We start from the raw sequence: 22,752 nt of genomic DNA, 5'->3' as shown, positions 1-22,752 counted from the left end.
AGGAAATAGACCACATTTATAACATGAAATAATTGTAATAGTGTGATTCTAGGTACAAGAGAAAGCAACAAGGGAAAATGTCTCCTGGATCATAATTAGATAGAGGATCCAGAAGATCTTTAATTATCAATAGGGCCTAATGCAAAAACTAGCACCTGGAGTGGCATATCAAGAATTCTCCCCCTGGGCTTCCCTGGTGGCGCAGTGGTTAAGAATCTGCCTGCCAATGCAGGGGACACAGGTTCGAGCCCTGGTCTGGGAAGATCCCACATGCCGCGGAGCAACTAAGCCCATGAGCCACAACTACTGAGCCTGCGCGTCTGGAGCCTGTGCTCCACAACGGGAGAGGCCGTTGACAGTGAGAGGTCCGCGCACCGCGATGAAGAGTGGCCTCCGCTCTCTGCAACTGGAGAAAGCCCTCGCACAGAAACGAAGACCCAACACAGCCAAAAATAAATAAATAAATTTATTTAAAAAAAAAAAAAAAAAAAGAATTCTCCCCTGACCCGGGATGAGCCTCCCAGCGCTGTGGGACAAAATTTGATCCTGAAATGTCTCCCAAATATTGGTCAAAATCCTGACCAAGAGGAGAGGATCTGAGAAATGGAATATTTCCTCACACATCAGTCATTAGCGACTACAGCCCCCCAACGTGAGCCGGTGAGCCCTGACGAAACTCAGGATATGAGAATATAGGATACAGGCCCCGGATAGCTGAGGTACATATCAAATGACTGATTTCAGTGAGCCCAGATTCTTCCATCTTCCCGTCCATAGAAAAGTGCTGAATTCCTTAACTTGAGATGCTGCCTCCCAGGCTTGAAGCCCTCAAAATTCCCATCAAAGCGATCATAACTCTCAACTTTTAGGCTGAGAATATTTTTTTAAGGCTACAGGTGTAAAGGAGACACTTTCCAGAGAGGAACAAAAAAAACAAAAACCCAACGTTTGGAACATTGGCACCAATGGTGGACACTCCCGGAAAGATCCATCTGAAGAAGCAATTAGAAGGGCCGTCACCCCCTTTTATCCACAAGACTGTGGGATGGACATTGACAGTAGGGAACTGTAACAGGGAAGAGCCAAATCTGACTACACATTGGATCTGTTCCTTTTACTTTAACCTTTGCCTTCCGCTGCTTTTGTTCACTAAAAGGATACTGTCTGTACCTGTACATAATGGCCTGCCTCGGGGAACCCTGTCGCTCTGTCTGAATGTTAAACCAAAGTGCCTTTGTTCAGGGAAACATATGGACTCCTTCCACCTGTGGATGGCTACAATTAAGAAGAAATTAACACATCTCCTCCCCGAGGCTGGCCATTCGAGGGGCTATTCACAAAACCTATGGCCTTCTTACTTTACCTCCTCATCTCCTCCCCATCTCTGTATTATAAAAGAAACGGGCACCCAAACCCCGATAAGATGGTTATTTTGAGACTTTACTCTGCCATCTTGTCGGTCTGCTGGCTTTCTGAATAAAGTCATATTCCTTGCCTCAACACCTCATCTCCGATTTATGGCCTGTCGTGCGGCAAGCAGAGCAAGCTTGGACTTGGTAACATCTTTACTCAGGACACGGTATCACAAAATGGGACACTGTTTTCTGTCTGTTTGTTTTGTTTTTGTATTGGGCCACGCCATGTGGCTCGTGGGATCTTAGTTCCTCGACCAGAGATCCAACCCGCGCTCCCTGCAGTGGAAGCTCGGAGTCCTAACCAATGGACTACCAGGGAATTCCCATGGGACACTGTTACCTTGCAGTCACGGCCCTCACCTTTGTGAAACAGAGGTAGTAGTGTAGCAGGATTGAGAACGGTGTAACGTTTAAAGATTAGGCGGTGAAAGCAGGATTTCACAGGAAGTTAATCTAGTGATACTTGCAGAGAAATGTCAATTCAGCGTTAAGAAGACTGTGGACAATGTGAGGAGTTTGCAAATAAACTTCATTTTCTAGAGTCAAATCTGCCAAGGCTGCCACTAAATTTGCAGTTGTGGCTATAACCTTAAGACAACCGAGACGGGCAAAAGCAACTGAATCAAGCTGTATGCTATAACAGGCAATAGGTCTATGTTTACTACCATGCTCACACAGTTCTGCGCGGCCTGATTATGCCTTTCATGCACAAATAAAGTAAAAGCTTCTGAACAACCTAAAGTTAATCTATTAAGTAGAGATCTCTTTTCGCACTTAAAAGGGCTAAGTGGAGATCTCACCTTAAAGTATCCGGATCGGGCTTCCCTGGTGGCGCAGTGGTTGACAGTTCACCTGCGGATGCAGGGGACATGGGTTCGTGCCCGGGTCCGGGAAGGTCCCACATGCCGCAGAGCGGCTGGGCCCGTGAGCCATGGCCGCTGAGCCTGCGTGTCTGGAGCCTGTGCTCCGCAACGGGAGAGGCCACAACAGTGAGAGGCCCGCGTACCGCAAAAAAAAAAAGTTTCCGGATCAACCTGAACCTGATCATTTGGGCAACCCTAAGGCAGGCAGCTCCTGCAGTGCTTGCTTTAGCCTTATAAAAACCTGCTTGTGTTTATCTTCCCAAGCAAAGGGTTCAGGAACTAAATCTTTAATAAGTTCATAGAGTGGAGGAGGTAACAGAAAAATTTGGAACCCAGAGCTTGCAATAACCAGCTAAACCTAGAAATCCACAATGCCAGCACTTAGTTGTGAGTCTAGGAAGTTCCTGTATCAGCCTAATTCTCTCTGGAGATAGCTGAATTCCTTCAGTGCTTAGATTACGTCCTAGGTAATGAACAGCGTCTACGGATAATTGTAATTTTTCCTTTGTGTTCTTTCTCAGCTAACTGTTGCAGCAAATAAATGGAATCTTTTATGAAAGCCTTATGGAATCTTTACAGTAGCTGAGTACAGCAGGAGGTTATCTCCATATGGTAAAAAGGCTGATTTCTCAGGGAACTAGAGGGTTCTTAAATCTTGGTGAAGTACTTGGGAGGAAAAAAGAAGGGGTCCCAGTGAACCCTTGAGGCATAAAAGTGCAGGTATATTGTTGATTGTTCCAAGTAAAGGCATGTAGATATTGGCTGTTGGGCCTCCGGGATGCTGAAGAAAGGTGAACAAAGGTCTCCAACAGTAAACCATTTCAAGTCAGTTGAAGCTTGTGACAGAACGGTGGCTAGGTTTGGAACAACAGCAAAACAGGGAAAAACTATTTTTATTAACAGCTCCCAAGTCCTGGACAAATCGCCATCCTGCCAGGTTTCCAACCAGCCAAGATTGGCATGCTGCAGGGACGGGTGCAGGAATGATTACCTCCTGGGCAATTAAGTCTTCTACAATAGCTATGAGACCTTGTATGACCGCAGGCTTTAATAGCTGTTGAGGAAACCTAGGGAGAGGTTTAGCTACATCTATCTGAATCTTTATAGGTTTGCATTTTTTTATTCTTCTGATGTTAACACTGTCAGAAGTAGCCCCCCAAATTGCAGGCATCTCCATCCAATTAGGGAACTTTTGTTGAACTTCCGCTTTTATGTCCAGGACAGATTGTAAGGAACATAAATGATCAGGTTCAGGCTGATCAGGAAATTTTAAGGTGAGATCTCCACTGGAGGCAAAATGTACCGACCCTTTTAAGTTAGAAAAGAGATCTCTACCGAATAGATTAACTGGGGCTATATTGCATAGCAAAAAGGCATCTTGGTTGAGATAAAAATTCTCTCTGAACTGTATTAGGTACTCCCACTATGGAAACATCCTCTTTACTCAGAGGGACCTGTTGTTCTTTGAGGGTGGGATTTAGAGTAGAAAGCACAGCTCTGGATAGGGCTAGGGGTAGGGTGTTAAAGGGTTAGGTAATTATGTTTACAGTTAGGGTTAGAGTTTAATGTAGATTTCAAAGTAAAATATGAGAGTGGGGTTTAAAGTAGAAAGCATAGCTCCAGTATCAACTAAAATTTGGCAGTTTTTCATTATATTTTCCTCTGGGCTGTTTAAGGTCATTGCTGGTAACAGTTGACCAGAGAACCTCTGGAGTTCTGCCAACTAGGGGAGAGGGTCATGGGGGACCCTCCCTTTGAGACAGATATGAGAGCATTTGTGAAGAGTTTGCATAGGACCTTTGAGGACACCTCTTTTTCCAGTGTCCTCACTGATTACAAATGAAACATCAACTTTGGGTCATCGAATTGATCATGGACCCCTAGGAGGTTGTAATGGGGGAGGCCCAGGTGTTATTTTGTGTCTCTTGCCTTAGAGCTGTTGTAACTGTAAGGCTATGAGCTTGGTGGATTTCTGTTTGTGATCTTGCTCCAGGGTCCTTTCAAAATGCTCCGCTATAGTCACGAGTTCAGTGAGGCCTAGAGCCTCCCACCCTCTTTTCTGCCCTTTTATCAATCCACTAATCTCAGAAGATAATCCATTTACAAAGAGGGCAGTTAAAGCAGGCTGAGTGGCCTTTTTATTCCTTGGAACACCAACTGCTGTAAAAAGAGAGTTGCCAAACTGGCTCTAAAGTCTTCCACAGATTCACCCCTCTTTTGTTTGTACGAGTGAATAATAGATCAATCATTATTAGGCCAATTAATAAGAGACCAAGTGTGAGCAGGGAAGATTTTAGGAATAGCTTATAAAAGGTTAGTTGTTATTCTGCAAGCCTTTTTAGGTTGAGGATCTTGAATATCATCCTAGGGATTATGTCATTTTGCTTCCCACATCCATTCTGGGATTTCACCCAGTCCTACCAACATGTGTACAAGCGGATAAAGATCTAGCAGTTTGGGGACATACGCCCTGACAGTGACTCTAAATTCTTCAAAAAATGTTGGGGGTTCCTCCCTAGGTTTAGAGAATTCTTTAACTACAGTTCTCAGTTCAATCTTTGACCAAGGGGTAAAGGACACCTGAGGGGGCTCACCTGCAATCTCAGGTAGTTTTACTTTAAATGGCAATTGTTAAATATTCTCTTTGGAATAGAAAAGTATTTCAGACAGAAAATGAGTAAAACAAGAGTACTCAGGTGAAAAAGGAAAGGGGGGGACAGTAGGAGTTAAATCTGCAGTCACATCTGTCCAGTGGTCTTTTGTTTCAGGTACCTCTTGTCTCTTTAATTTTTCATTAGCTTTTTGTTCTAAGTCTCTAAACGAAGCTATTTTGGAATCTTGAAACCTTCTGTAAACTTTTACATACCAAGTAAAGCAGGCATCTCATTCTCCCTGTGCAATCTGTGAACCCTTGCTCTCTAGTGTTTTCCTTAAATGAACAATCTTGTCTAACTGGAACATGCCCCACAATGACCACTGTAATTCTAGATCAATATTAGTATAATTTTGCCACCTTTCTAAATATCTACAACCTCCAGGACCACAGTTCTTAAATATAAAATAAGCAGGTGTGCCGGAAGCTGGCATTCTCAACTCTTTGGTGATAAAAGATCTCATTTCCTTAGCTAGCCTTTGTCAACCCAAAAGAACACACAAGAAAACTGCGCCTTAATATATCAGCAGTAACAAAGAGATGTTACTATGTCCTGGACAAAAGAAGGCCTGGTATGCACCACCACCAATTCCCAGGGATCCTTGAACTGAGGAAAAAGATCCAACCGGCAAATCCCAAGGAATGGGGACTGCAAACTGATTCCAAACAAAATGGAGAACTATAGCCGCCACCAACAGCTCCAAGCATGGAAACTGGGGGCTGATTCCAAACAGATGGGCAAGTGCAGACTACACTGTCAGCAGTGCCCAGTGTGGAATCCAGGGAACAAAATTAGGGGCTACGGTTTACCACTCAAAAATATACTGGCAATAACCAAGAGATGTTACTGTGTCCTGGGAATTTCCATCTGAAAGGCTAGGGGTTTGGCCTCAGGGAGAATCCTCTACCAGCCAAACTGACCTGCCCTGTAAAGGAAAGCCAATTAGATTGGGAGCACAAACACAAAGACAATGGAGCTCAAACCAAGAGGAGCTTACCAACAACCTTCAGGAATGGCCAGAAAGACAGTGAACTCAAAGGAGTTGTGGGCACCACACCTGTTTCTCCTTGTCCCAAATGTTATCAGAAATTTGCTTCAGATCCCATCACTGCCACCAATATATTTACCTTTTTCTTTTTAAAAAGATAAGCATTTAATCATAAAATCATCTTGTTAGCAGTAGCAATCATAAGAGTGGATTTTAGAAAAGTGCACATACATATTTTTATACAGATCATTTCTGGAGGGATACATATTAAACTGTTAGTGGCCACCTCTGCATTCCACCAATGTATTAAAAAACAAAATTTAACTGAGTAAATTGGAAGATTTACTTTGAATTTTGAATAAATTGGCTTTATTAAACCATTCATGAATCAGGCAGCATCTCATCTGATAGAAAGGGAGATACTCCAACGGGTTACACAACATGGAAGGCTTTCTTTTTTTTTGGCCATGCCACATGGCATGTGGAAATCTTAGTTCCCCCGACCAGGGATCGAACCCATGCCCCGTGCATTGGAAGCGTGGAGTCTTAGCTGCTGGACCACCAGGGAAGTCCCAGAAAGCTTGTATAGTAAGGAGGGTGGGACAAGGAAAGAAAGTCATCATCAAGGGAAAAAATGAAAGTTCACTGGAGGAAAGTAAAACTTCAGGTGACAATGGCGTCTCATTGGCTAAACTGCGGAATTTTCTATTAGCTATTTCTATTTTCTATATCTTGTTGCTGGCCAGGAAGGAAGTCTTCCCTCCTCCAGCTGGGGTAGTGAAGGGGTTGCACTTCCTCTTTGGGGTCAGTAAATGACCTCTTCCTGTGGGGGTAATTGATGATGAGGGACACGGCATGAGAGCTCCCTCTATGGGCCTTCCAGTCTCCAATTCTAGTGGAGGCTTCCTTTTGTTAACATTCACAGCATGTTTTATTGGCAGGAGGAGTCACAATGAGAGAGAAAAGGCCACAAGACTCACCATAAAGAAGGCGCGGAAATGCTTGGGTGGCTCCAAGGGAGGCACAAGGTGGCTGTGGGGTCAGCTGGTGGCTACAGTGATCACATGGTTCCCTCTGATGGGTTTGCAGCTTGATGTAGAATAGTGAATAAAAGGGTCAGTTCATCCTATCAGAGAAACATGAAACTGAGATAAGCTTCCCACTGCTAGAAGCATCTTGAGCCTTCAGAAAAGAACAGAGAACATGTCTAAAGGGTTTGGGAACATCAGAGCCATATCTCCTCAGAGTGGGACGCCCCAGGCTCTCCAGGTCTCAGTCCCCAACCCTCCCTCAGTGACAAAGCCTCCCTACCTCTGTCCTTGTAAGCTCAGTGATCCCTAGAGGTCCTGCCTATCCGTGAGGTCTTAGGTTTCCATGAGACAGGTTGGTTGAGACCTAGTGATACAGTTGACCAGCCTGATACGCAACAGTTCCCACCACCCTGGGGCAGTTGGGCTCAGGGACGCATGGCTCTGGACCCCATGTGGAGGGTGTCCTTGTACGTCAGCTGTGCCACAGAAGAGCCAGTAACGCCTGTAGCTGTCCAACTGATTCTCAGGGGGTTTTCCTGGGAGAGCCCTTGGTCATCTGACCTCCTAGCCAGGAAGCCCCATGACTTTCTGATTGCTGCCTGTCACGCCAACAACACACCTGTGAAGGTTCTGCTCTGCATGGCCATCTGTCTACCAGGCCCCTCCTTCTAGGGACCCAGATGCTAGGACCACACAAATGCTGAAGGAGTGTCCACCTGACTAAGGTACAGACACCCCTGTATCCATATGCATGATTTCTACTGGGAATCAACAACATTTATGGGGATTCTCTGGCCCTAAAGAACAGACCAACCTGATAGGAGCAATGCAATGATTCACAATTACCAGGGTCAATGCACATATACAAAGGCCCATAGCCCCAGATGCCCCACTCACAATTCACATAAGTGCCCCATACATACCCACCGATGCCCAAATATTCTTGCTTCATACATACATACATCCAAACATGCATATCAGTGGTACGCTGGCAAGTGATTGATAAAAAGCTCTCCGAGAAAGGCGGGAAAGACTTCACTTATGGTATCTACATGGTATAAATATTCCCAGCATGACCAATTTCAAGCTACCCACCTGACATCACTAAACACAGAGCTGGGAAGAGATATACACCACTGACTCTCCCAAGATACTATGAACCAGTTCCAGCACATCCCATACCTTTTCCTGTGAATATGTGCACAGACTCCACTTACACCCCAAGTAGAACCCTCAACTCCCACCACAGATATATAACCAAAAAGATACCAGATATACATATGTGTTTGTACATATACATATATGTATATATATATATATATATATATATATATATATATATATATATGTCCTGACACACACGTGCATTTCTACCCTCACCCTGAATAAATACACAAACAGACCACCTCTTACTACCTAAATTTTTACAGATGAAACCTTACTCACCCTGAATATTCACATTCCACTCTTACAACTATATATACACACACAACATGGGCCTGAAAACAAACATGTGCAACCAATATGCCATCCAGATGTACACACTGAGTACCTAAACACACAGGCTCACCAATTACACAACTGTCTCATGTGCAACCCCAAAAAAGACCCATATGCAATCCCACAGCCCTAAAATACATATACTCCAGGATTCCTGCACACACACATAACCTACACAGTCTACTTGTTTCCAAACACACAGACTAAACTCTCACATCTCGCAGAATACATACCCAAAAAGCCCCAGGATCTCAAAAACACACACAGACACAAATAACCTATACTTATCAAATACAGCTGACCCTTGAACAACTTGGGGGTTAGGGCGCCAACCCTCCATGCAGTGGCTCTGCATCCATGGATCCTGTAGTAGTCTTGTAGTATTTACTGAAAAAGAAATCCACTATAAGTGGACCCGTGTGGTTCAAACCCTTGTTGTTCAAGGGTCAACTGTATATATAAGTCCACCTCACTAATACTGAGAACACACATACAAGCAACACCACTAAATTCTTCAGGCATTACAGTTTGAAATAGACACATAGAGGACTCTAATCCTCCTGATACACTCACAAATCACAAATACACACACCCACAAACTACTCATGAGTATACACCCCAAATGCTCAGACACACTCAAAACAGAAAAACACCGGCAACCTCTGCAGTCTTACTAAGATACATACACAATTCTCACACACCTATGGACACACACATGCAAATATTCCTAACCCCTGATCATATGGATCCCCTCCCAAACACTATACATTATGCTATCTCTCCAGAATACAAGCTCCCCACCACTACCCCAACATATAAACAGTATATGTGTGTGTGTATATATATATTTCTACCCTCACCCTGAATATATAGACAGACCACCTCTTACTCCTACCAAACACATGTATAAACACCCTAGCGTTCTCCAAAGAAATACACTTTGAATACTCCTAACAACTCCATACCTTATGATCAAACTTTGATAATGCATGCACCTGATGATGGACACGCACACGGATTAGAATACACAAGTAAGATACATGGAAATATCTCCAGCAAACCATTTATGAAACAACTTCCATATATCAAATTATCCCTAGCTATCAGGAGCCAGCTCACACATATGCAAGTACTAACAAATACCCGTATCACATAGTTCTAATACATATAAATGCAATTGTCCATCTTCCCTGTAGAAACATAGAACCCCACCTCTCTATCAGATACACATATACTCACTTCCCCAAATACATAAGCCTAAGAGGCTCCTACTGAAAATTACAAATGCACAGCCTCAGCAAATATTCCTCCAAGTGGCCATGCCCCTTGAATACACACACAAACTCATTTAATACACAACTCTCCACAAGTCCCAAATAGAACCACAATTACCCAGTACACTACAAATAGGCAATAATGTCACCCTATACGCCCTTTGTTCCAAATACACATACAGTACCACACTACTGGCGTATACACAACCCCACATTCCCAACCTCTCACACAGAATTAACTCTGCCATCTTGCAGAATACAGGATCATACAAACACAACATACCTACACATTCAACATCCACCAGCCCCATAAAAGAGTCACAGACTTGCCCTCTACACATCCAAATATACACAGACAGCTCCTGAAAATGCACACCCACAAACACCCCATAACCATACAACATGCCCTGAATATACAAATGATCAGCCTACATTCCCCAAATATACAAAATAAACAGACTGGACACCCAAAGTAATATACACCATTACTTTTCCTGACATTGCCCTTATGCATATGCAGATAATCCTTCCAAATCCACCATGAGCCACACACAAATCCCCAAATTCATGGGTGAAAAAAACACATGTAAACATATTCCCCAAACACCAAATTACAAACACCTAACCACCAACTCCTTGAGTATGCCTGCGTCACATCACAACACCCTCCAAATACAACACTCACTCTTACACACTTTCACAAAAACACAGGCATGACCTCCCTTCAAACACAAATATCCACGGACAAAACCAACCCACACATTTGACTACATATCAGATTCCCACCAACCAATTAAATATGTACAGACCCCATCTATGCTTGCAAATCAATCATGATTTGACACCAGACTACAAATACATGTTTATTACCACATTCAGCAAAGTTGCTCGCATCACTGACAAAAGAATGCAGTTTGAACATCAGTGTTGACTGATGTTTTTATGATAAGAAGGAAGACACTAGTGAAACGATGAGTGTGTTCCTTCCATCTTCACTCATTTTCCAATCACCTGAGCTACACCTTCAGAACCAGATGAGGGTTTTCAACTCGCAAGAACTTCCCTCTAGCTTTTGTACTCTTCACAACGCGCAGACTAGAACGGCACCTGTTTAATAGCTCGCACACGCTATGTACCCCCCACTGTAGGCCCCGCAATCACTGAACCCTTCATGCAGCCGGCTCCCCAGTGGTGCCAATAATCCTGGGGTAAACATCTCAAGGGAATCGAGCTCTATGGGGGCGTGAATCCACATTGTGGGGAGTCTCCTTACAGGGACAAGGGCACAAATAACCCACAGGGTGAACAACAGCGCAGAGCGGTGACACCTGAGGGGTGAAAAGTCCCCGTACCCCTTACCTCAGGATTCCTAGAATTGACTCTAGAGGCCGCCATGACAGGCCCCTCCCCCGCCGGACAGCCATTGGGGCCCCACCCTCCGCGCTCGCGCATGCGCTCCTGCCTTCCGGAGCAAACTGCCCCAACAGACGCCGGGAGCCATTGCAGGACGGCGGTCCGCGTGCCCGAGAGCCCCGCCCCAGTGGGCGTGCGCAGGAATGCGCGGGCGTGCAGGCGCGGGGTGCGCGGGCCTCGGAGGTCTCTGCAGGAGAGGACAGAAATGCAGGGTCGGGCAAGCTGCGGAACTTCTCTGGCGACGCTCCTCGCTGGGAACCTTCGTGACGGTCTCTTCTTAAAACCAGCTCTTGTGAAATGTGCACTCGTGAGTTTTATATTGCACTCGTGAAACCCATGCACTTAGCTACAAAGAGTTCTGGAGAGCTCCGCTGTACAAGTACTTTCATGCCCTTTGGACTGCAGTTCCTTGGTTCTTGTTAATGCCTTTCAAAAAACAGTAGGTCCTTTTTCCTAGCACACCTGAAGTTTCCGTTAAAGAACAATGCTAGCAAAGAATTTCAGACCTGGGAAACACTCTTAAGATACTGGCTCCTGACTCCGTTCCTAGAGTTTTTCCAACGCACTTACTCTACTGGAATATATTTTCTCAGTGTTGACAGGTGTTTCCTTTGTACGGTTTTGGGTTTTTTTAAAAAATAATTTTGAGAAAGAGTTGACAATCTGGGCCAATTTCAACAGGTAGTATGGGAACAATTTGACTTTCCCTCCCTCCTTTTTGATAATATCTTGCAGAATTTCAGTTGACAATAAAACAACAACAACATCAACAAAACCAGTAGCGGGATCGACTCACTGCCCTGACTTTGTAAAACTTCCCGAAGAGACGTCAGTCATCAGATCCGCTTTCTGGTCAAATGCAAGATTAGAAGCGTTTCTCACTCAACAGGATGCCTCTGAAGACCCCTCACCTGTAACAGCACTAAGCGCCTCCAAGTGCAGACTTGAAAACTCCACAAGACACAAACATGGTCTCTCTTCGTTTCTTTAATGTTTCGTGATTGAGTGGAAATGAACTGTCTTCTAAGTGTTGTGATGCATGTCCAGAGATGTTTTTTGTCAGTAGTCAATGCCCGCCCCCACCTTCTGTGCAGGAATAGTCAGAGATCATGATCCAAAGGACTTTTAGATACTCCCTCCTGTGACTGGTCTTCCCAATTTAGATTTGGTCTAATTTGATTATCTCTGTCTGTGGGGTGTAGGATTTTGAAGTATTACAAAAGTGATTGCAGAATTGGGACTGGCTAATTTTTGCACAGTGCAATTTTTGTATCAGTGGCCTTGAGAAGAGTCCTTCAAATACTGTATCAGAATTATGAGTGAGAATCTTGTAAATAATTGGTTGAATGACTGAACAAAGGGAGGAAACAACAAGGAAGCCTGCCTTTCTCGAGTGCCTGGGTACAATATTTTGCCTCACCATTCCTCTAGTATGAAGTTACTGGTTGCAAATCATTTAAGTTTTCCTTCATTATAAAAGCTCCAGGGCTTCCCTGGTGGCGCAGTGGTTGAGAGTCCGCCTGCCGATGCAGGGGATACGGGTTCGTGCCCCGGTCTGGGAAGATCCCACATGCCGCGGAGCGGCTGGGCCCGTGAGCCATGGCCGCTGAGCCTGCGCGTCCGGAGCCTGTGCTCCGCAACGGGAGAGGCCACAACAGTGAGTGGCCCGCGTACCGCAAAAAAAAAAAAACCAAAACAAAAAACAAAAAACCTAGGTTGATGGATAAAGACATGAAAGGAAGGGACTGTCATGCTCAAACTCGGTGCCGTGAATCAAAACAACAGTTTATAAACTGCCTAAAGAGGCACACGCCAATTGTGTTGCCACTGTGGGAGGTGGAAGGAACTTCCGGTTCTTGCCTACCTGCCAGATCCCTCGTGGAATGTCCCCCCAGCGCACGCCACCCCGACCCACGTGCCCTCTGCCCCTCCCCCACCGCAGAACGGTTCAGCCCGCATCTTCCTGTTTACTTTCAAACGTGTCCCTCGTTGACTTGGATCCCGAGCGTTTGCTGAAGCAGGTCGCTCTCTGGCTCCTGGTCTTGACTTTGCTCATTGAGGCTTCCAGGCAGCAGTAGTCCGTGCCCAAGCCTGCAGGATGGCTTCAATAGGAGGTAAGCCTATAGGCTGGGGGTGTGTTCTCAGAGACCCTGCCATCCTCACATTCTTCGGGTTCACACGTTACACTTAACTGTGGGCACATAGTTGGACTGAAGTAGAGGGAGAAGAGAGCACTGGACGCACAAAGGACATTTCACCTGGGGAGACTGGGGAGCCTGAAGAAACCTGAGACTGCCCTGGGGAGGAGGGGTCGTTGGAGGTGGATCAAGAGGAATTGCCCTGGCTATGGAGAAAGGATGGCAGCAGACAGTTTGATTCTTTCTAGAAGGGAGACAAGCCACTTTGAAACGTGTGTGTAAGGATGTGTGTGATGTCCTGGTGGTGACACAGGGAGGGTCATGAGGAAAGCCTAGAGCTGTATTGTGTTCCGGAGGCACCTGAAGCTTGCCTCACCATATCTTTCAAAGGGATTTAAACAGGAGCATACGGTATCTCAGGGGGCCGTGGGGAGAGATGGTCTTGGTGAGAAAACTATTCAATGGGGCTGTGTGTGGCCACAGCTGCAGTGAAGTGTCCTCTCCGAGAGCTAGGCAGGGGGTTACTCTAACTGCCGCAGCCCACACCTCGTCCACTCCTCCCAGCCCAGAGCTCACTTCTCAGCTCAGGTAACTGTTGCCTTGGATTCAACAGGGGATGGGCAACCGTTACGTGTAACTTCAGGCAACAGAGGGCTCAGGTTCTGAGTTGCTCTGAATTGTTCTTCCTTTTGTGGAATGGCAGTACTTCAGACCTACTTCATCTTGTCCAGTATCTCATGGTGGACCCTCAGGCTGCCTTGAGAGGAAGAGTTTGTTCCTATTTCAGGTCACTCCTTCATGGACAGGGAACAGATGTGGAGTGGGGTTGGTTCGGGTGGAATGTCTATGAAGGCTGCTTCCTCTTTTAAAGGGGGAAGGAGTGTAGCCCAGGATCAGGAAGATGATCTTCTGTGTTACTGTTAAACGTCCTATGACATCTGTTCTGGTTCGTTAGGTGCACCGTGGTGTGTACTTTGTTCTCCTGAACGGGGATGTGTTTCAGACAACTTGATCGCCATGGCATCTGGCTTATGCCTGCATCTCAGATTGTCTCTCCGTTATTGGGAGCTGGAAGGGAAAGGACCACAGGCGGTCTGTACTCCCACGACCAATGTAACATGACAATTCCCTGGCCCTTGTTTAATCCTCTGCAGCCATCACTGGCTGTGAAATGACAGAATCTAAAGGACACGCGCCTACTTCTGAGACCACCCCAAGCCCCTAGGAACAGAACTCCTGACTGATGACAGTGACAGTGACTGATGACAGTGGGCACTGGGGAGGGGGTGGCAGGACCTGGCCCATGTTACGTATCTGCTGTGGGTTGTTCTGAGATGCAGGTGCTTTCTGGGCCAGTGTCATGGGTTTGTATCAGGATTCCATTAGAGAGATTTTCCAGCATTTTGTTTTGTTTTGTGAGGCTAGGAAAGAAAGAGGGGGTTTATACTGAGCATCAGGAAAAGGAGGACTGAGGAGGAGGTGGGGCCCTAATATTTTACACAGTGCCTGTCCACAAAGGGCCTTTGGGGGCCTAGAACTTACCTTGCAGAAGGCCCCTACCTGCTAGTACGCCAGCTGAGGGGCATTTCTCACAGAGCGGATGTCCACACAGCTCCAGGTCTTGGGAGACAGCCTGTGAGGCTTAGGTGCCAGGGTGTGCCTTAGGGAGGCTCTCCAAGTGAGTGCTTGCTGAGGCAATTTCTTCTCGGCAGGCAGGGGTCAGGGAGCTTGGTGGATGGGCGTGGGGTCACCAGTGGAATAATTCTCAACTGGAGGTCAGGGCATGAAAATCACTTGAAGACATTTGCCCACTGCAGTTTCCCCTGTCCAAGTGTCTCTCATCTGTGATTTACACTCTGATGCCGCAGAAAGCCTCAGTCCCACTTGCCCATTCTCCTCCTCCATTCACTCCTTTCCTTTGCCTCAACAGCATCTGCAGTGCTGGGAACGGATGTCACCATGAACCCCGGTGCCTCCTTGTCTACTTTCATGGCAGTGTCCTTTCCTCCACCCATTCCTGGCACCCAGCACCGGCCACCCTGGGAGCAGCACCTGACACCTCTCATCGCCCCCGCATTCCCTCCTGGCAGCAGCCTGCTGCTGCCAGCTTTCCCCAGGATGCCTTTGGTGGCTAACGGTGGCTGTGGCCCCAGTGCCCCTGGGGCTTGCAACTTCACTGTACAAGTTAGGTCACAAGGGAGGCCAGTGCAGGCCCCCCAGACTCAGACCTTTATCGTTCCTCAGGGCCCCCTCAACTTGAGCGCTCCAGGGGCCCTCAGAGTGAGTGCTGCATGTCCTGCACCCATATTCTTAGCCACCCCTGCGATGGAGACCATTGTGACTGCTCCAGCTGTTGGAGTTACTCAGGCTGGCAGAGGAGGCTGGACCCCAGGCTTTCCTCCTCAAGCTCCACCACCAGCTGCCCAGATGGCCCCTAACATTCGCCCAGTGAACTCTGGGCCATGGCCACATGGCACTTCCAGGGAGGGCAGCCTGGACACCAACCAGCCCTACGCCTCGCAGGATGACTGCTCTAACCACCAGAGCGTGTACAGTAACTTCCGACGGTGGCAGCGCCTCAAGCCACTGGCCCGGAGACACCTTCCCCAGAGTCCTGATGCAGAAGCTCTTTCCTGCTTTCTTATGTGAGTGAACGCTCAGGGGGTCGTGAGCTTATCGGAGCTCTTAGATAAAGAGGAACTGGGGATGGGCTCGCAGGTTAGGTTTCTAGGGATCCTGGAAGCAAGGTGTGAGGGCGATGTCCATGCCATGGGAAGGCACATTGTCGGCCATACGGGCGAGCCTGCCAGTCCCTGACATCATGACTGAAATGTGCCTTATCTCGACTGACCCCACCCCCCTGTGAGTCTAGCCAGCTTGTTCTTCCATGATTCTCAATGTAATATGGTCTGAAGACTTGCAGTCAGAGAGGGTCGTGGTGTTAAGTTGAGGAGCCAAGGAGTGGATGCCACACTCTCCTGTGCTGCCGTCTCCTTTCATACAGGACTTGAGTGTACATGGCCGGGGGAGGTCACTTCGGAGGAGGGGGAGGAGGGCGGGGCCCAGGAGTGTGCTTAATGCACGCCTGGACTTCGTTGATGTGGAGAATTCCACTAGGAACAGGGTGATGGTAGAGCTCTCCTAAGGGCGTGGGCTCTCTCCCGCTAGAGTTGTGAGCCTGGCAGGCATTTCCATCCTAAACCTGCGGTCCCTCGTAAAAAGGGGACAATCACACTTCAGAGGACCGTGCAGAAGACTCCTTGGGCTAATCTATGAAGTATGAGCAGATTGCCTGGCACATGCCACGCCTCACTGATGATAGTGATTTTTATTATGAAAAGGCAGCCTTGAAGAGGAAAAGGGCTCCCCAAGGCACAGTGTCCCAGCTCTGGCCTGGGAGTGGATGGTCATCCTCGAGGGAGTGTGAGGCGGTGACGGCAGTAGCCGGGAAGGCTTGTCTCTGCCACATCCCAGACACCTGCCTCTCACCCTCCTGTGGCTCAGTCATGCTGTGTTGAGTGATGTGTGGTCCACATTGGCGGGTGGGGTCAGGCAGGTGGGGGCTGGCCTGGGCACAGAGACTGACCCCGAGTGCTTACAGCCCAGCGCTTCGATCCCTGGCCCGCCTGAAGCCGACCATGAAGCTGGAGGAGGGACTGTGCAGGGCCGTGCAGGAATGGCAGCACATTAGCAACTCTGACCGGATGATCTACTACGAGATGGCGCAAAAGTGAGTCAGCGTCCTGGGCCCAGGGGCTGCGTGGAGGGTGAGGCGAGTGGGTGAGGGCAGGGTCTGGCCGTGGGGGTGCTCATCAGAGAGGACAAAGGAGAAGGGCTGTCGCTCGGAACAGGGACCCCGCAGCCCAGAGGCCCTACAGTCCTCCAGAAACCCCTCCCTCACCTTGAGAGTTTGGGTCTTCTGTCCTTCCTCCACCAGGAGCTCTGCCCTCCCCTGAGTTTGACCTACCCTTGCCCTGACATGAAGGTCTCAGGACGGGGCAGGGTGAAGCTGTGAGTCCAGTAGGGGTCCAACTCTGGCCATATGGGCTGGGCCGGGAAAGAGCTCTACCCACCAGCCTGCTGCTTCCTTAATGGTGGCTGACGGCGGCCACTGACATAGATTTGGGACCCCCTCTCCTCATGAAAAGTGGACTGAGTGGGTACCCTGGCATCCCTGAAGGGGCTGGGGAAGCCAGCTGTCGTCAGTCCAAAGGTCTCTGGCCCTTCCAGTGTTTGCTCCACGGTAATCCCCTTGGTTTAAGAAACAAAGCCAAACAAACAAGCGCCTCTCAGAGGAAAGGAAGGCCTGTCCTCTAAGCTCAGCATCCACATCGTCCAGCTTGTCCTGAGCCCTGTCTCCAGGTCTATGTTCCAGGACTCTCAGTCCCAACCCAGGGTCCTGGATTCGGGCAAGGACCCCTGTGGGGAACACATGCCTGTTCCAGACTCTGGCTGTCAGCCCTTCATGTGGTTCTGGATGGGGACGGGGGGGCATGAGGAGGGTACCCCCTGGGTCAGCCATGTGTCCCGTTGACCTGGTTCAGTGCAGCGACCTGGGTCTATGCTGTTGAATGCTCTCCAGTGCTGGTGAGGCAGGAAGGGTCCCAGATCTTGTATCAGTTCCAGGAGCAGCTCTCTGCTGTGGACAGCACCTCGCAGGGCCTTGACAGCGCCAAGGCACATCCTCTCCCAATCCCTCATTCTTGGCTGCCTTTGTTGGGCTCCAGAACCCAGGCCATTTTCTCAGGGTGGCCTGTGCCTCCGTCACCCCCCAGGTTCATGCAATTTGAGGCAGAGGAGGAGATGCAGATTCAGCAGTTGCAGTGGATGCAGTGCGCGCAGGGCCTGCCTCCTCCAGCCCCACCGAAGCTGGATCCTCGGGGGCCCCCAGCCCCAAAAGTGGGCCTTCAGCCAGCCACCCAGGTTCCCACTGGAGTTGAACGCACAGGTAACAGGGGCCTAGGGTTGGCCACTGTTCCCATGTGGATCATTTTCCTTCAAGACAGGGGCACTGGTCTTTCAAGCAAAACAGCCACCGAGGCGGGGGGTGCGGGGGTGGGGTCTCAGATGCCCTTTGTCACGACGGGGTATTGACTTGGTCAATTTTGTAACTTCTCTCACACCTCCCTGTCAAAGGACTGCACACCAAGTCTGCCTAAGAAGTGGGCTTGATGGGGACACCCCTGGAAAATTGGAGGTTCCCCACTTCCTTACATGTGACTCTCTTAGATGCCCCCCTTACCTCCCCCCTCCAACTGTGCATGAGGTTTCAGGTGGCCCTGAACCCCCACACCCACATCAATGTCCCCCAACAATGCCCTCACCAGCGTGCGCTCGGTGGTCAGGAGGTGGACCGGGAGCCCCTCACCTTCCTTCCCTTCCTCCTGCTCTGCCTCAGCCTGTGCTCCCAGGATGTCCGGCCCCAGCGCCCAGCCCTCCCGCCCGAAGCCACACAGGTCCCAGCGACCCCCGGAGCCCAAGGCACCCGAGGAGATTCCACCTGAGGCTGTGAGGGAGTATATGGACATCATGGAGGCGCTGGTGGGGCCTGTCCACTCAGCCACAGGCGACTCAGATGGAGAATGGGGAGAGGACGGAAATGAGCTGCAGCAGGAAGAGGACGGCACCTACTCGGACCCGGATCTCTTAAGCTACATTGACAAGCTGTGTTCCCAGGAGGACTTTGTCACCAAAGTAGGCTAGGCCTGGAGACTGGGGTCTACAAGATGCCAGGGCATGGAACGCTCAGCACCCAAGATCTGGGTTCTGCTCAGGCCGTTGGGACTTAAGCTCAGCTCCTTGTTCCTGAGCCTGGTGTTAGGGGAGGTTTACGCAGATGTTTGTGTGTATATGTTTGTGTCTATCTGTGTGTATGCCTTTGTGTCTGTGTTTGTGTCTCTGTATATGTGCTCTTTTGTGTGTGACTGTGTATGTGCATGTTTGCGTGTGTGTGTGTGTGTGTGTGCGTGCTGACCATCCCTGCCTTGTGGAGGAGAGTGGGGTGGGTCTCTGCTTTTCACTTTCCCTCCTGGTCTTCTTGCCTCACAGGCCACTCCTGGCCAAGGATGCTCACAGCCTCTTCTTTCTGTTCTAGGTGGAGGCAGTCATTCACCCTGGATTCCTGGCATATTTGCTTTCCCCAGACCCACAGCTGGATCTCTTGGCCCTAGAGAAGGAGCTGGAGCAGGAGGAAGGGCTCACCCCAGAAGAAGTGAGTCAGGGGAGGGAGAGGGACACTCAGGGAGCCAGGGGACCCCACGGGAGGGGGACCCCAGGTGATCCAGGGGACAGGGGAACCCAGATGACCCGGGGAGCCAGAGGAGGGAGGGATCCCCGGTAGAACAGGCGACACAAGGGACACCCAGGAAGACCAGGGCACGGAGGGACCCCAGTGAACAGGGGAGAGGTAGGGCCCCAGAACAGGAGGGCCACATAGCACTGTCCATCCCTCCCCTGCTTGGGACGCCTGGCATGCGGAAGGGCCCGTTCTGGGGTGGGTGCAGTGCAGGGTGAAAGGAAGGAGAGGATGGGGATCTGGGAGGGGTGGGAAAGACACAAAGCTGGGAATAAGGTGCAGGAGGATGGCAGGACTGCCACAGTGTCTGTATTTGGATTCAAGTCCTGGGGTCGCCCGTCCCCTCCTGCCCCCCAGGGCCATTGTCCCACTGCCCAGTGCCCCTCCTCTCACACGTGTGTGTGGAGTCGTCACTGTCCTCCTCCCTCCTACCAGCTGGTGCAGAAACGACTCCTGGCCTTGAAAGAGGACGACGGTGTGCGGGCAGCCCCGAGTCACAGTGCACCCGGAATGCGCTCAAGTCCTTCCGAGTCTGACGCCGGCCAAGGTGCCCACAGGCACGACCAAGACCCCCATCTAGGGGTCAGTGATGAAGCCTGCCCACCAGAGATTGATTCTGAGGCTCTTCATAGGCTCATCCAAACAGACACTGACCTGTGTAGGCCCAAAGTCTTTGTTCCCTGTCGAGGACATCAGGAGGTCTCTCCATTCCGGGCCGGACGGCCCTCCCCTCCCCAGGATCAAAGGCGCACTGGCCCTCTACTGGGACCCAGGGATGCATCTCTTCTCAGAGAGGCCTCTCCTGTTCGGGAGGCCCGAGGGCCCAGGGACGGGTCCAGTGAGGACGACGAGGAGCTCTCCAGCCTGGCCTTCCTCTCTGGCTCTCTGCAGAGCCTGCTGCCTTTCTGGCTGTCCCAGAGTCCTGTGCGTGCCTCAGGCCTGGCCTCCCCTGGAGGTTGGGGGGCCCAGAGTGCTCCTTAGGCCCCCTCCTCTCAGAGAAGAGGCCTCAGCCCAGCTCCACCAGCCGCTCCCAAGTCGAGGAAGTGGGCTCTGTGTGGACGCCCAGCCGCTGCTGAGAAGCTGCCCATCCCCGGGGCTGGCCTCGGCGTCTCTGGGAGGCCAGCCTTGGCTCTGGGGCTGGCTCGCCCCTCACAGCCCGGAAAGAGAAAACGTGACCCGTTTGTCACAGAGAAGCGTGGGTGGAGGAAGAAGCAGCACTGCAGCCAGTAGGGAACAGCTGGGCCAGCCCTCCAGGGGAGCCTAGGGCTCCTCCTCCTCCCACTGCTGATCCTGGATGATGTGGGGGGAAGGGAGGGTGGGCAGGACCACCAGGGTGGGGAGGGGGAGCGGGATTGTGGGGGGTTAGGGAGGTGGGGGAGGTGGGTGTGGCCAGGTGTGGGTGGGAGGAGGACCTTTGGAGTGATGTATGTAAATTGTGAACAAAGATCGTTTTTTGTGGGAAATGCTCTCAGGCCACTGTCATCTTGTTGGTGTTGAGCTGCTCCACAGAGAGCGATCCTGAGAGGAAGGAAGGTTGAGGGAGGTCACAGGAGCTCTGGATCTACAGGTGGCCACACCTTTCCTCCACATAGACAAGGACTCCTCAGGCTGCTCCTGGGAACGCACAGCTCTCACTTGCCCCAGGGACCCCCTCATCATGCCCTTCTCTAACGCCTGCTTGGCTAGGGCCCTTCTGGGGCACCTGTACCATCTGCTGCATCCCTGAACCTTCTGGGGAGGCAGAGCTGCTTTTGTGCCTTTCCGCCCTCTGGACACTCACCAGTTTCTAGGATGGAGCCTGGAGACAGCCCTTGTCATTATGGAGCTTCTCTCTGCTTCCCTGAAGTGGCCAGGCGACGGCGCTGGGATGACCCTCCGCTCATCCAGGGTTTCCTGTGTGGGTGGCCTGACCAGAGAGGAAAAGTCTTGGCCATGGGGACAGGACTGTCTGCCTCATCGTAGCGGGAGCATCCTCTAGTCCCACTGGGATTATTGCAATGTGGAGAGTGGTGGAGGCCGCTACCTCTTAATCCTAATGAGGGTGCTACAAGGGGAATGGGTGTGGGGAAATTCATGGGGCACCCGTTAAAGGTGTGTATAAGGGAAAGGACAGTTGGGCCCCTTTGTGGAACTTGTGGGATTTCTGTGCAGCAGCATCTCGTTCAACTGAGGGAGGAGGACCCATCTGGCTGTGGCTGTGGGGACTGGCATTAGGGGCCTACGGGTCTGCAAAGACACCCCAGAACTACTGTCCCTTCCCTTTCCACCCATGGCTGGACATGTGTGTGTACTGGTATCAACACTGGTTTGTATCCCCATAGAAAACAGATCCTCCTAACAAACTATGACCACGTTTCACAAGAACAGCTTGCTCACAGGGGCAGCAGGGGGTGGGAGAGGTGTCTGTGGCCCCAGATCTGAGTGGGAGCTGGGATCCATGCTGAGGAGTGTGGAGGCCTCAGTCACCGTCCTGTGGGTGCCGGCAGAGACTTCGACTCATCAGAGCAGGGGAAATGACCCGCTCATTAGAGTGAGAGGAGCAAACAATGAGGGGCAGGGAGTAGACCCCTGCTGTCTCCCAGAAGTGCTTCCCCTCCCAGTCTGCTTAGCCTCTGTCACAGCCTGTGCTGGCCCACCTCTGAAGCCCCTTCCTCCTAAAGCACTGAGATGCTCTGATCTTTTATGGACCTGCCCTGGGCCTCACCCCCCCTCCCCTGCTGGCCAAAGGCTCTTCTCCTGCTTCTGAGTTCTGATTCCTTCCCCAGGACCCAGGCAGGTGTTAGGACAACAGAGACTCCCTGAACACGACCCCTACACCACCAGCATGCAATACTGGGGCCGCAGGCTTCCACAGGTGGCCTGACTCTCTGCTGGACCCTGCAAAGAGCGTGGAGAGGAAAGGGGCTCATGTCTCTCCACCTCCACAGAATCTGTAGGTCAGCCTCACAGGTCCTCCTCTGTCCAGGTGGGCAGCACATATGTGCTCCCAGCCCTCCTTGACCCTTTGTGAAAGAAAGTTTTTGCAGCTTAGTAGTCTGATATTAGTCAAGGTGTCTCAGGGCTTGTTCCTTTTGAAGCCCTACAGGAGAATCTGTTTCCTTTCCCTTTCTGTCTTCTAGAGGCTGCCTGCATTCCTTGGAATTAGTCCCTTCTTCCATCTTCAAAGTGCATCACTTTAATC

General features: G+C 50.1%; 3 protein-coding genes and 1 pseudogene across 7 annotated transcripts in view; 2 read left to right on the top strand and 2 right to left on the bottom strand.

Moving 5' to 3' along the window:
* The window catches only part of LOC309799286 (centrosomal protein of 78 kDa-like), a 659,089-nt pseudogene that overhangs the window by 120,682 nt on the left and 515,655 nt on the right, over positions 1–22,752 (bottom strand). The gene's annotated exons all lie outside the window — the stretch shown is intronic.
* The window catches only part of LOC309801411 (uncharacterized protein), a 126,444-nt gene that overhangs the window by 2,277 nt on the left and 101,415 nt on the right, over positions 1–22,752 (bottom strand). For 2 of the 4 annotated variants that reach the window (XR_014293583.1, XM_082616249.1), the window contains 2 exons: positions 21,352–21,477; positions 20,991–21,089 (listed from right to left, as the gene is read on the bottom strand). Coding sequence is in view for 1 of the 4 variants with exons in the window: in XM_082616249.1 (XP_082472375.1) it covers positions 21,389–21,477 (89 nt within the window). In the remaining 3 variants the exon portion in view is untranslated. Of the gene's footprint in view, positions 1–6,900; positions 7,047–20,990; positions 21,090–21,351; positions 21,478–22,752 lie in introns of those variants that run through there. The other 2 variants (XR_014293581.1, XR_014293580.1) reach the window with 2 other exon arrangements.
* On the top strand, positions 13,211–20,801 carry LOC309801036 (NUT family member 2G-like; the record flags this gene model as incomplete). Its single annotated transcript, XM_082615455.1, is given in 7 exon segments — positions 13,211–13,252; positions 15,207–15,921; positions 16,833–17,006; positions 17,821–18,224; positions 19,420–19,487; positions 19,785–20,549; positions 20,553–20,801. Coding segments are annotated over 7 exon segments (2,391 nt in total). The 5' UTR covers positions 13,211–13,236.
* Positions 18,368–19,562, top strand: LOC309801409 (NUT family member 2G-like). Its single transcript, XM_082616245.1, has one exon. The coding sequence runs from the start codon at positions 18,578–18,580 to the stop codon at positions 18,977–18,979; it is 402 nt and encodes a 133-aa protein (XP_082472371.1). The 5' UTR covers positions 18,368–18,577; the 3' UTR covers positions 18,980–19,562.

Source organism: Mesoplodon mirus (assembly GCF_964341445.2).
Source record: "Mesoplodon mirus genome assembly, chromosome: 3".
NCBI lineage: Eukaryota > Metazoa > Chordata > Mammalia > Artiodactyla > Ziphiidae > Mesoplodon > Mesoplodon mirus.
Note: the sequence above shows the minus strand (reverse complement) of the source record. Positions and strands in the feature narration are given on the sequence as shown.

Coding starts and splice junctions, on each gene's coding strand:
- LOC309801409 (XM_082616245.1), top strand. CDS start 18,578: ATGTCCCCCAACAATGCCCTCACCAGCGTGCGCTCGGTGGTCAGGAGG.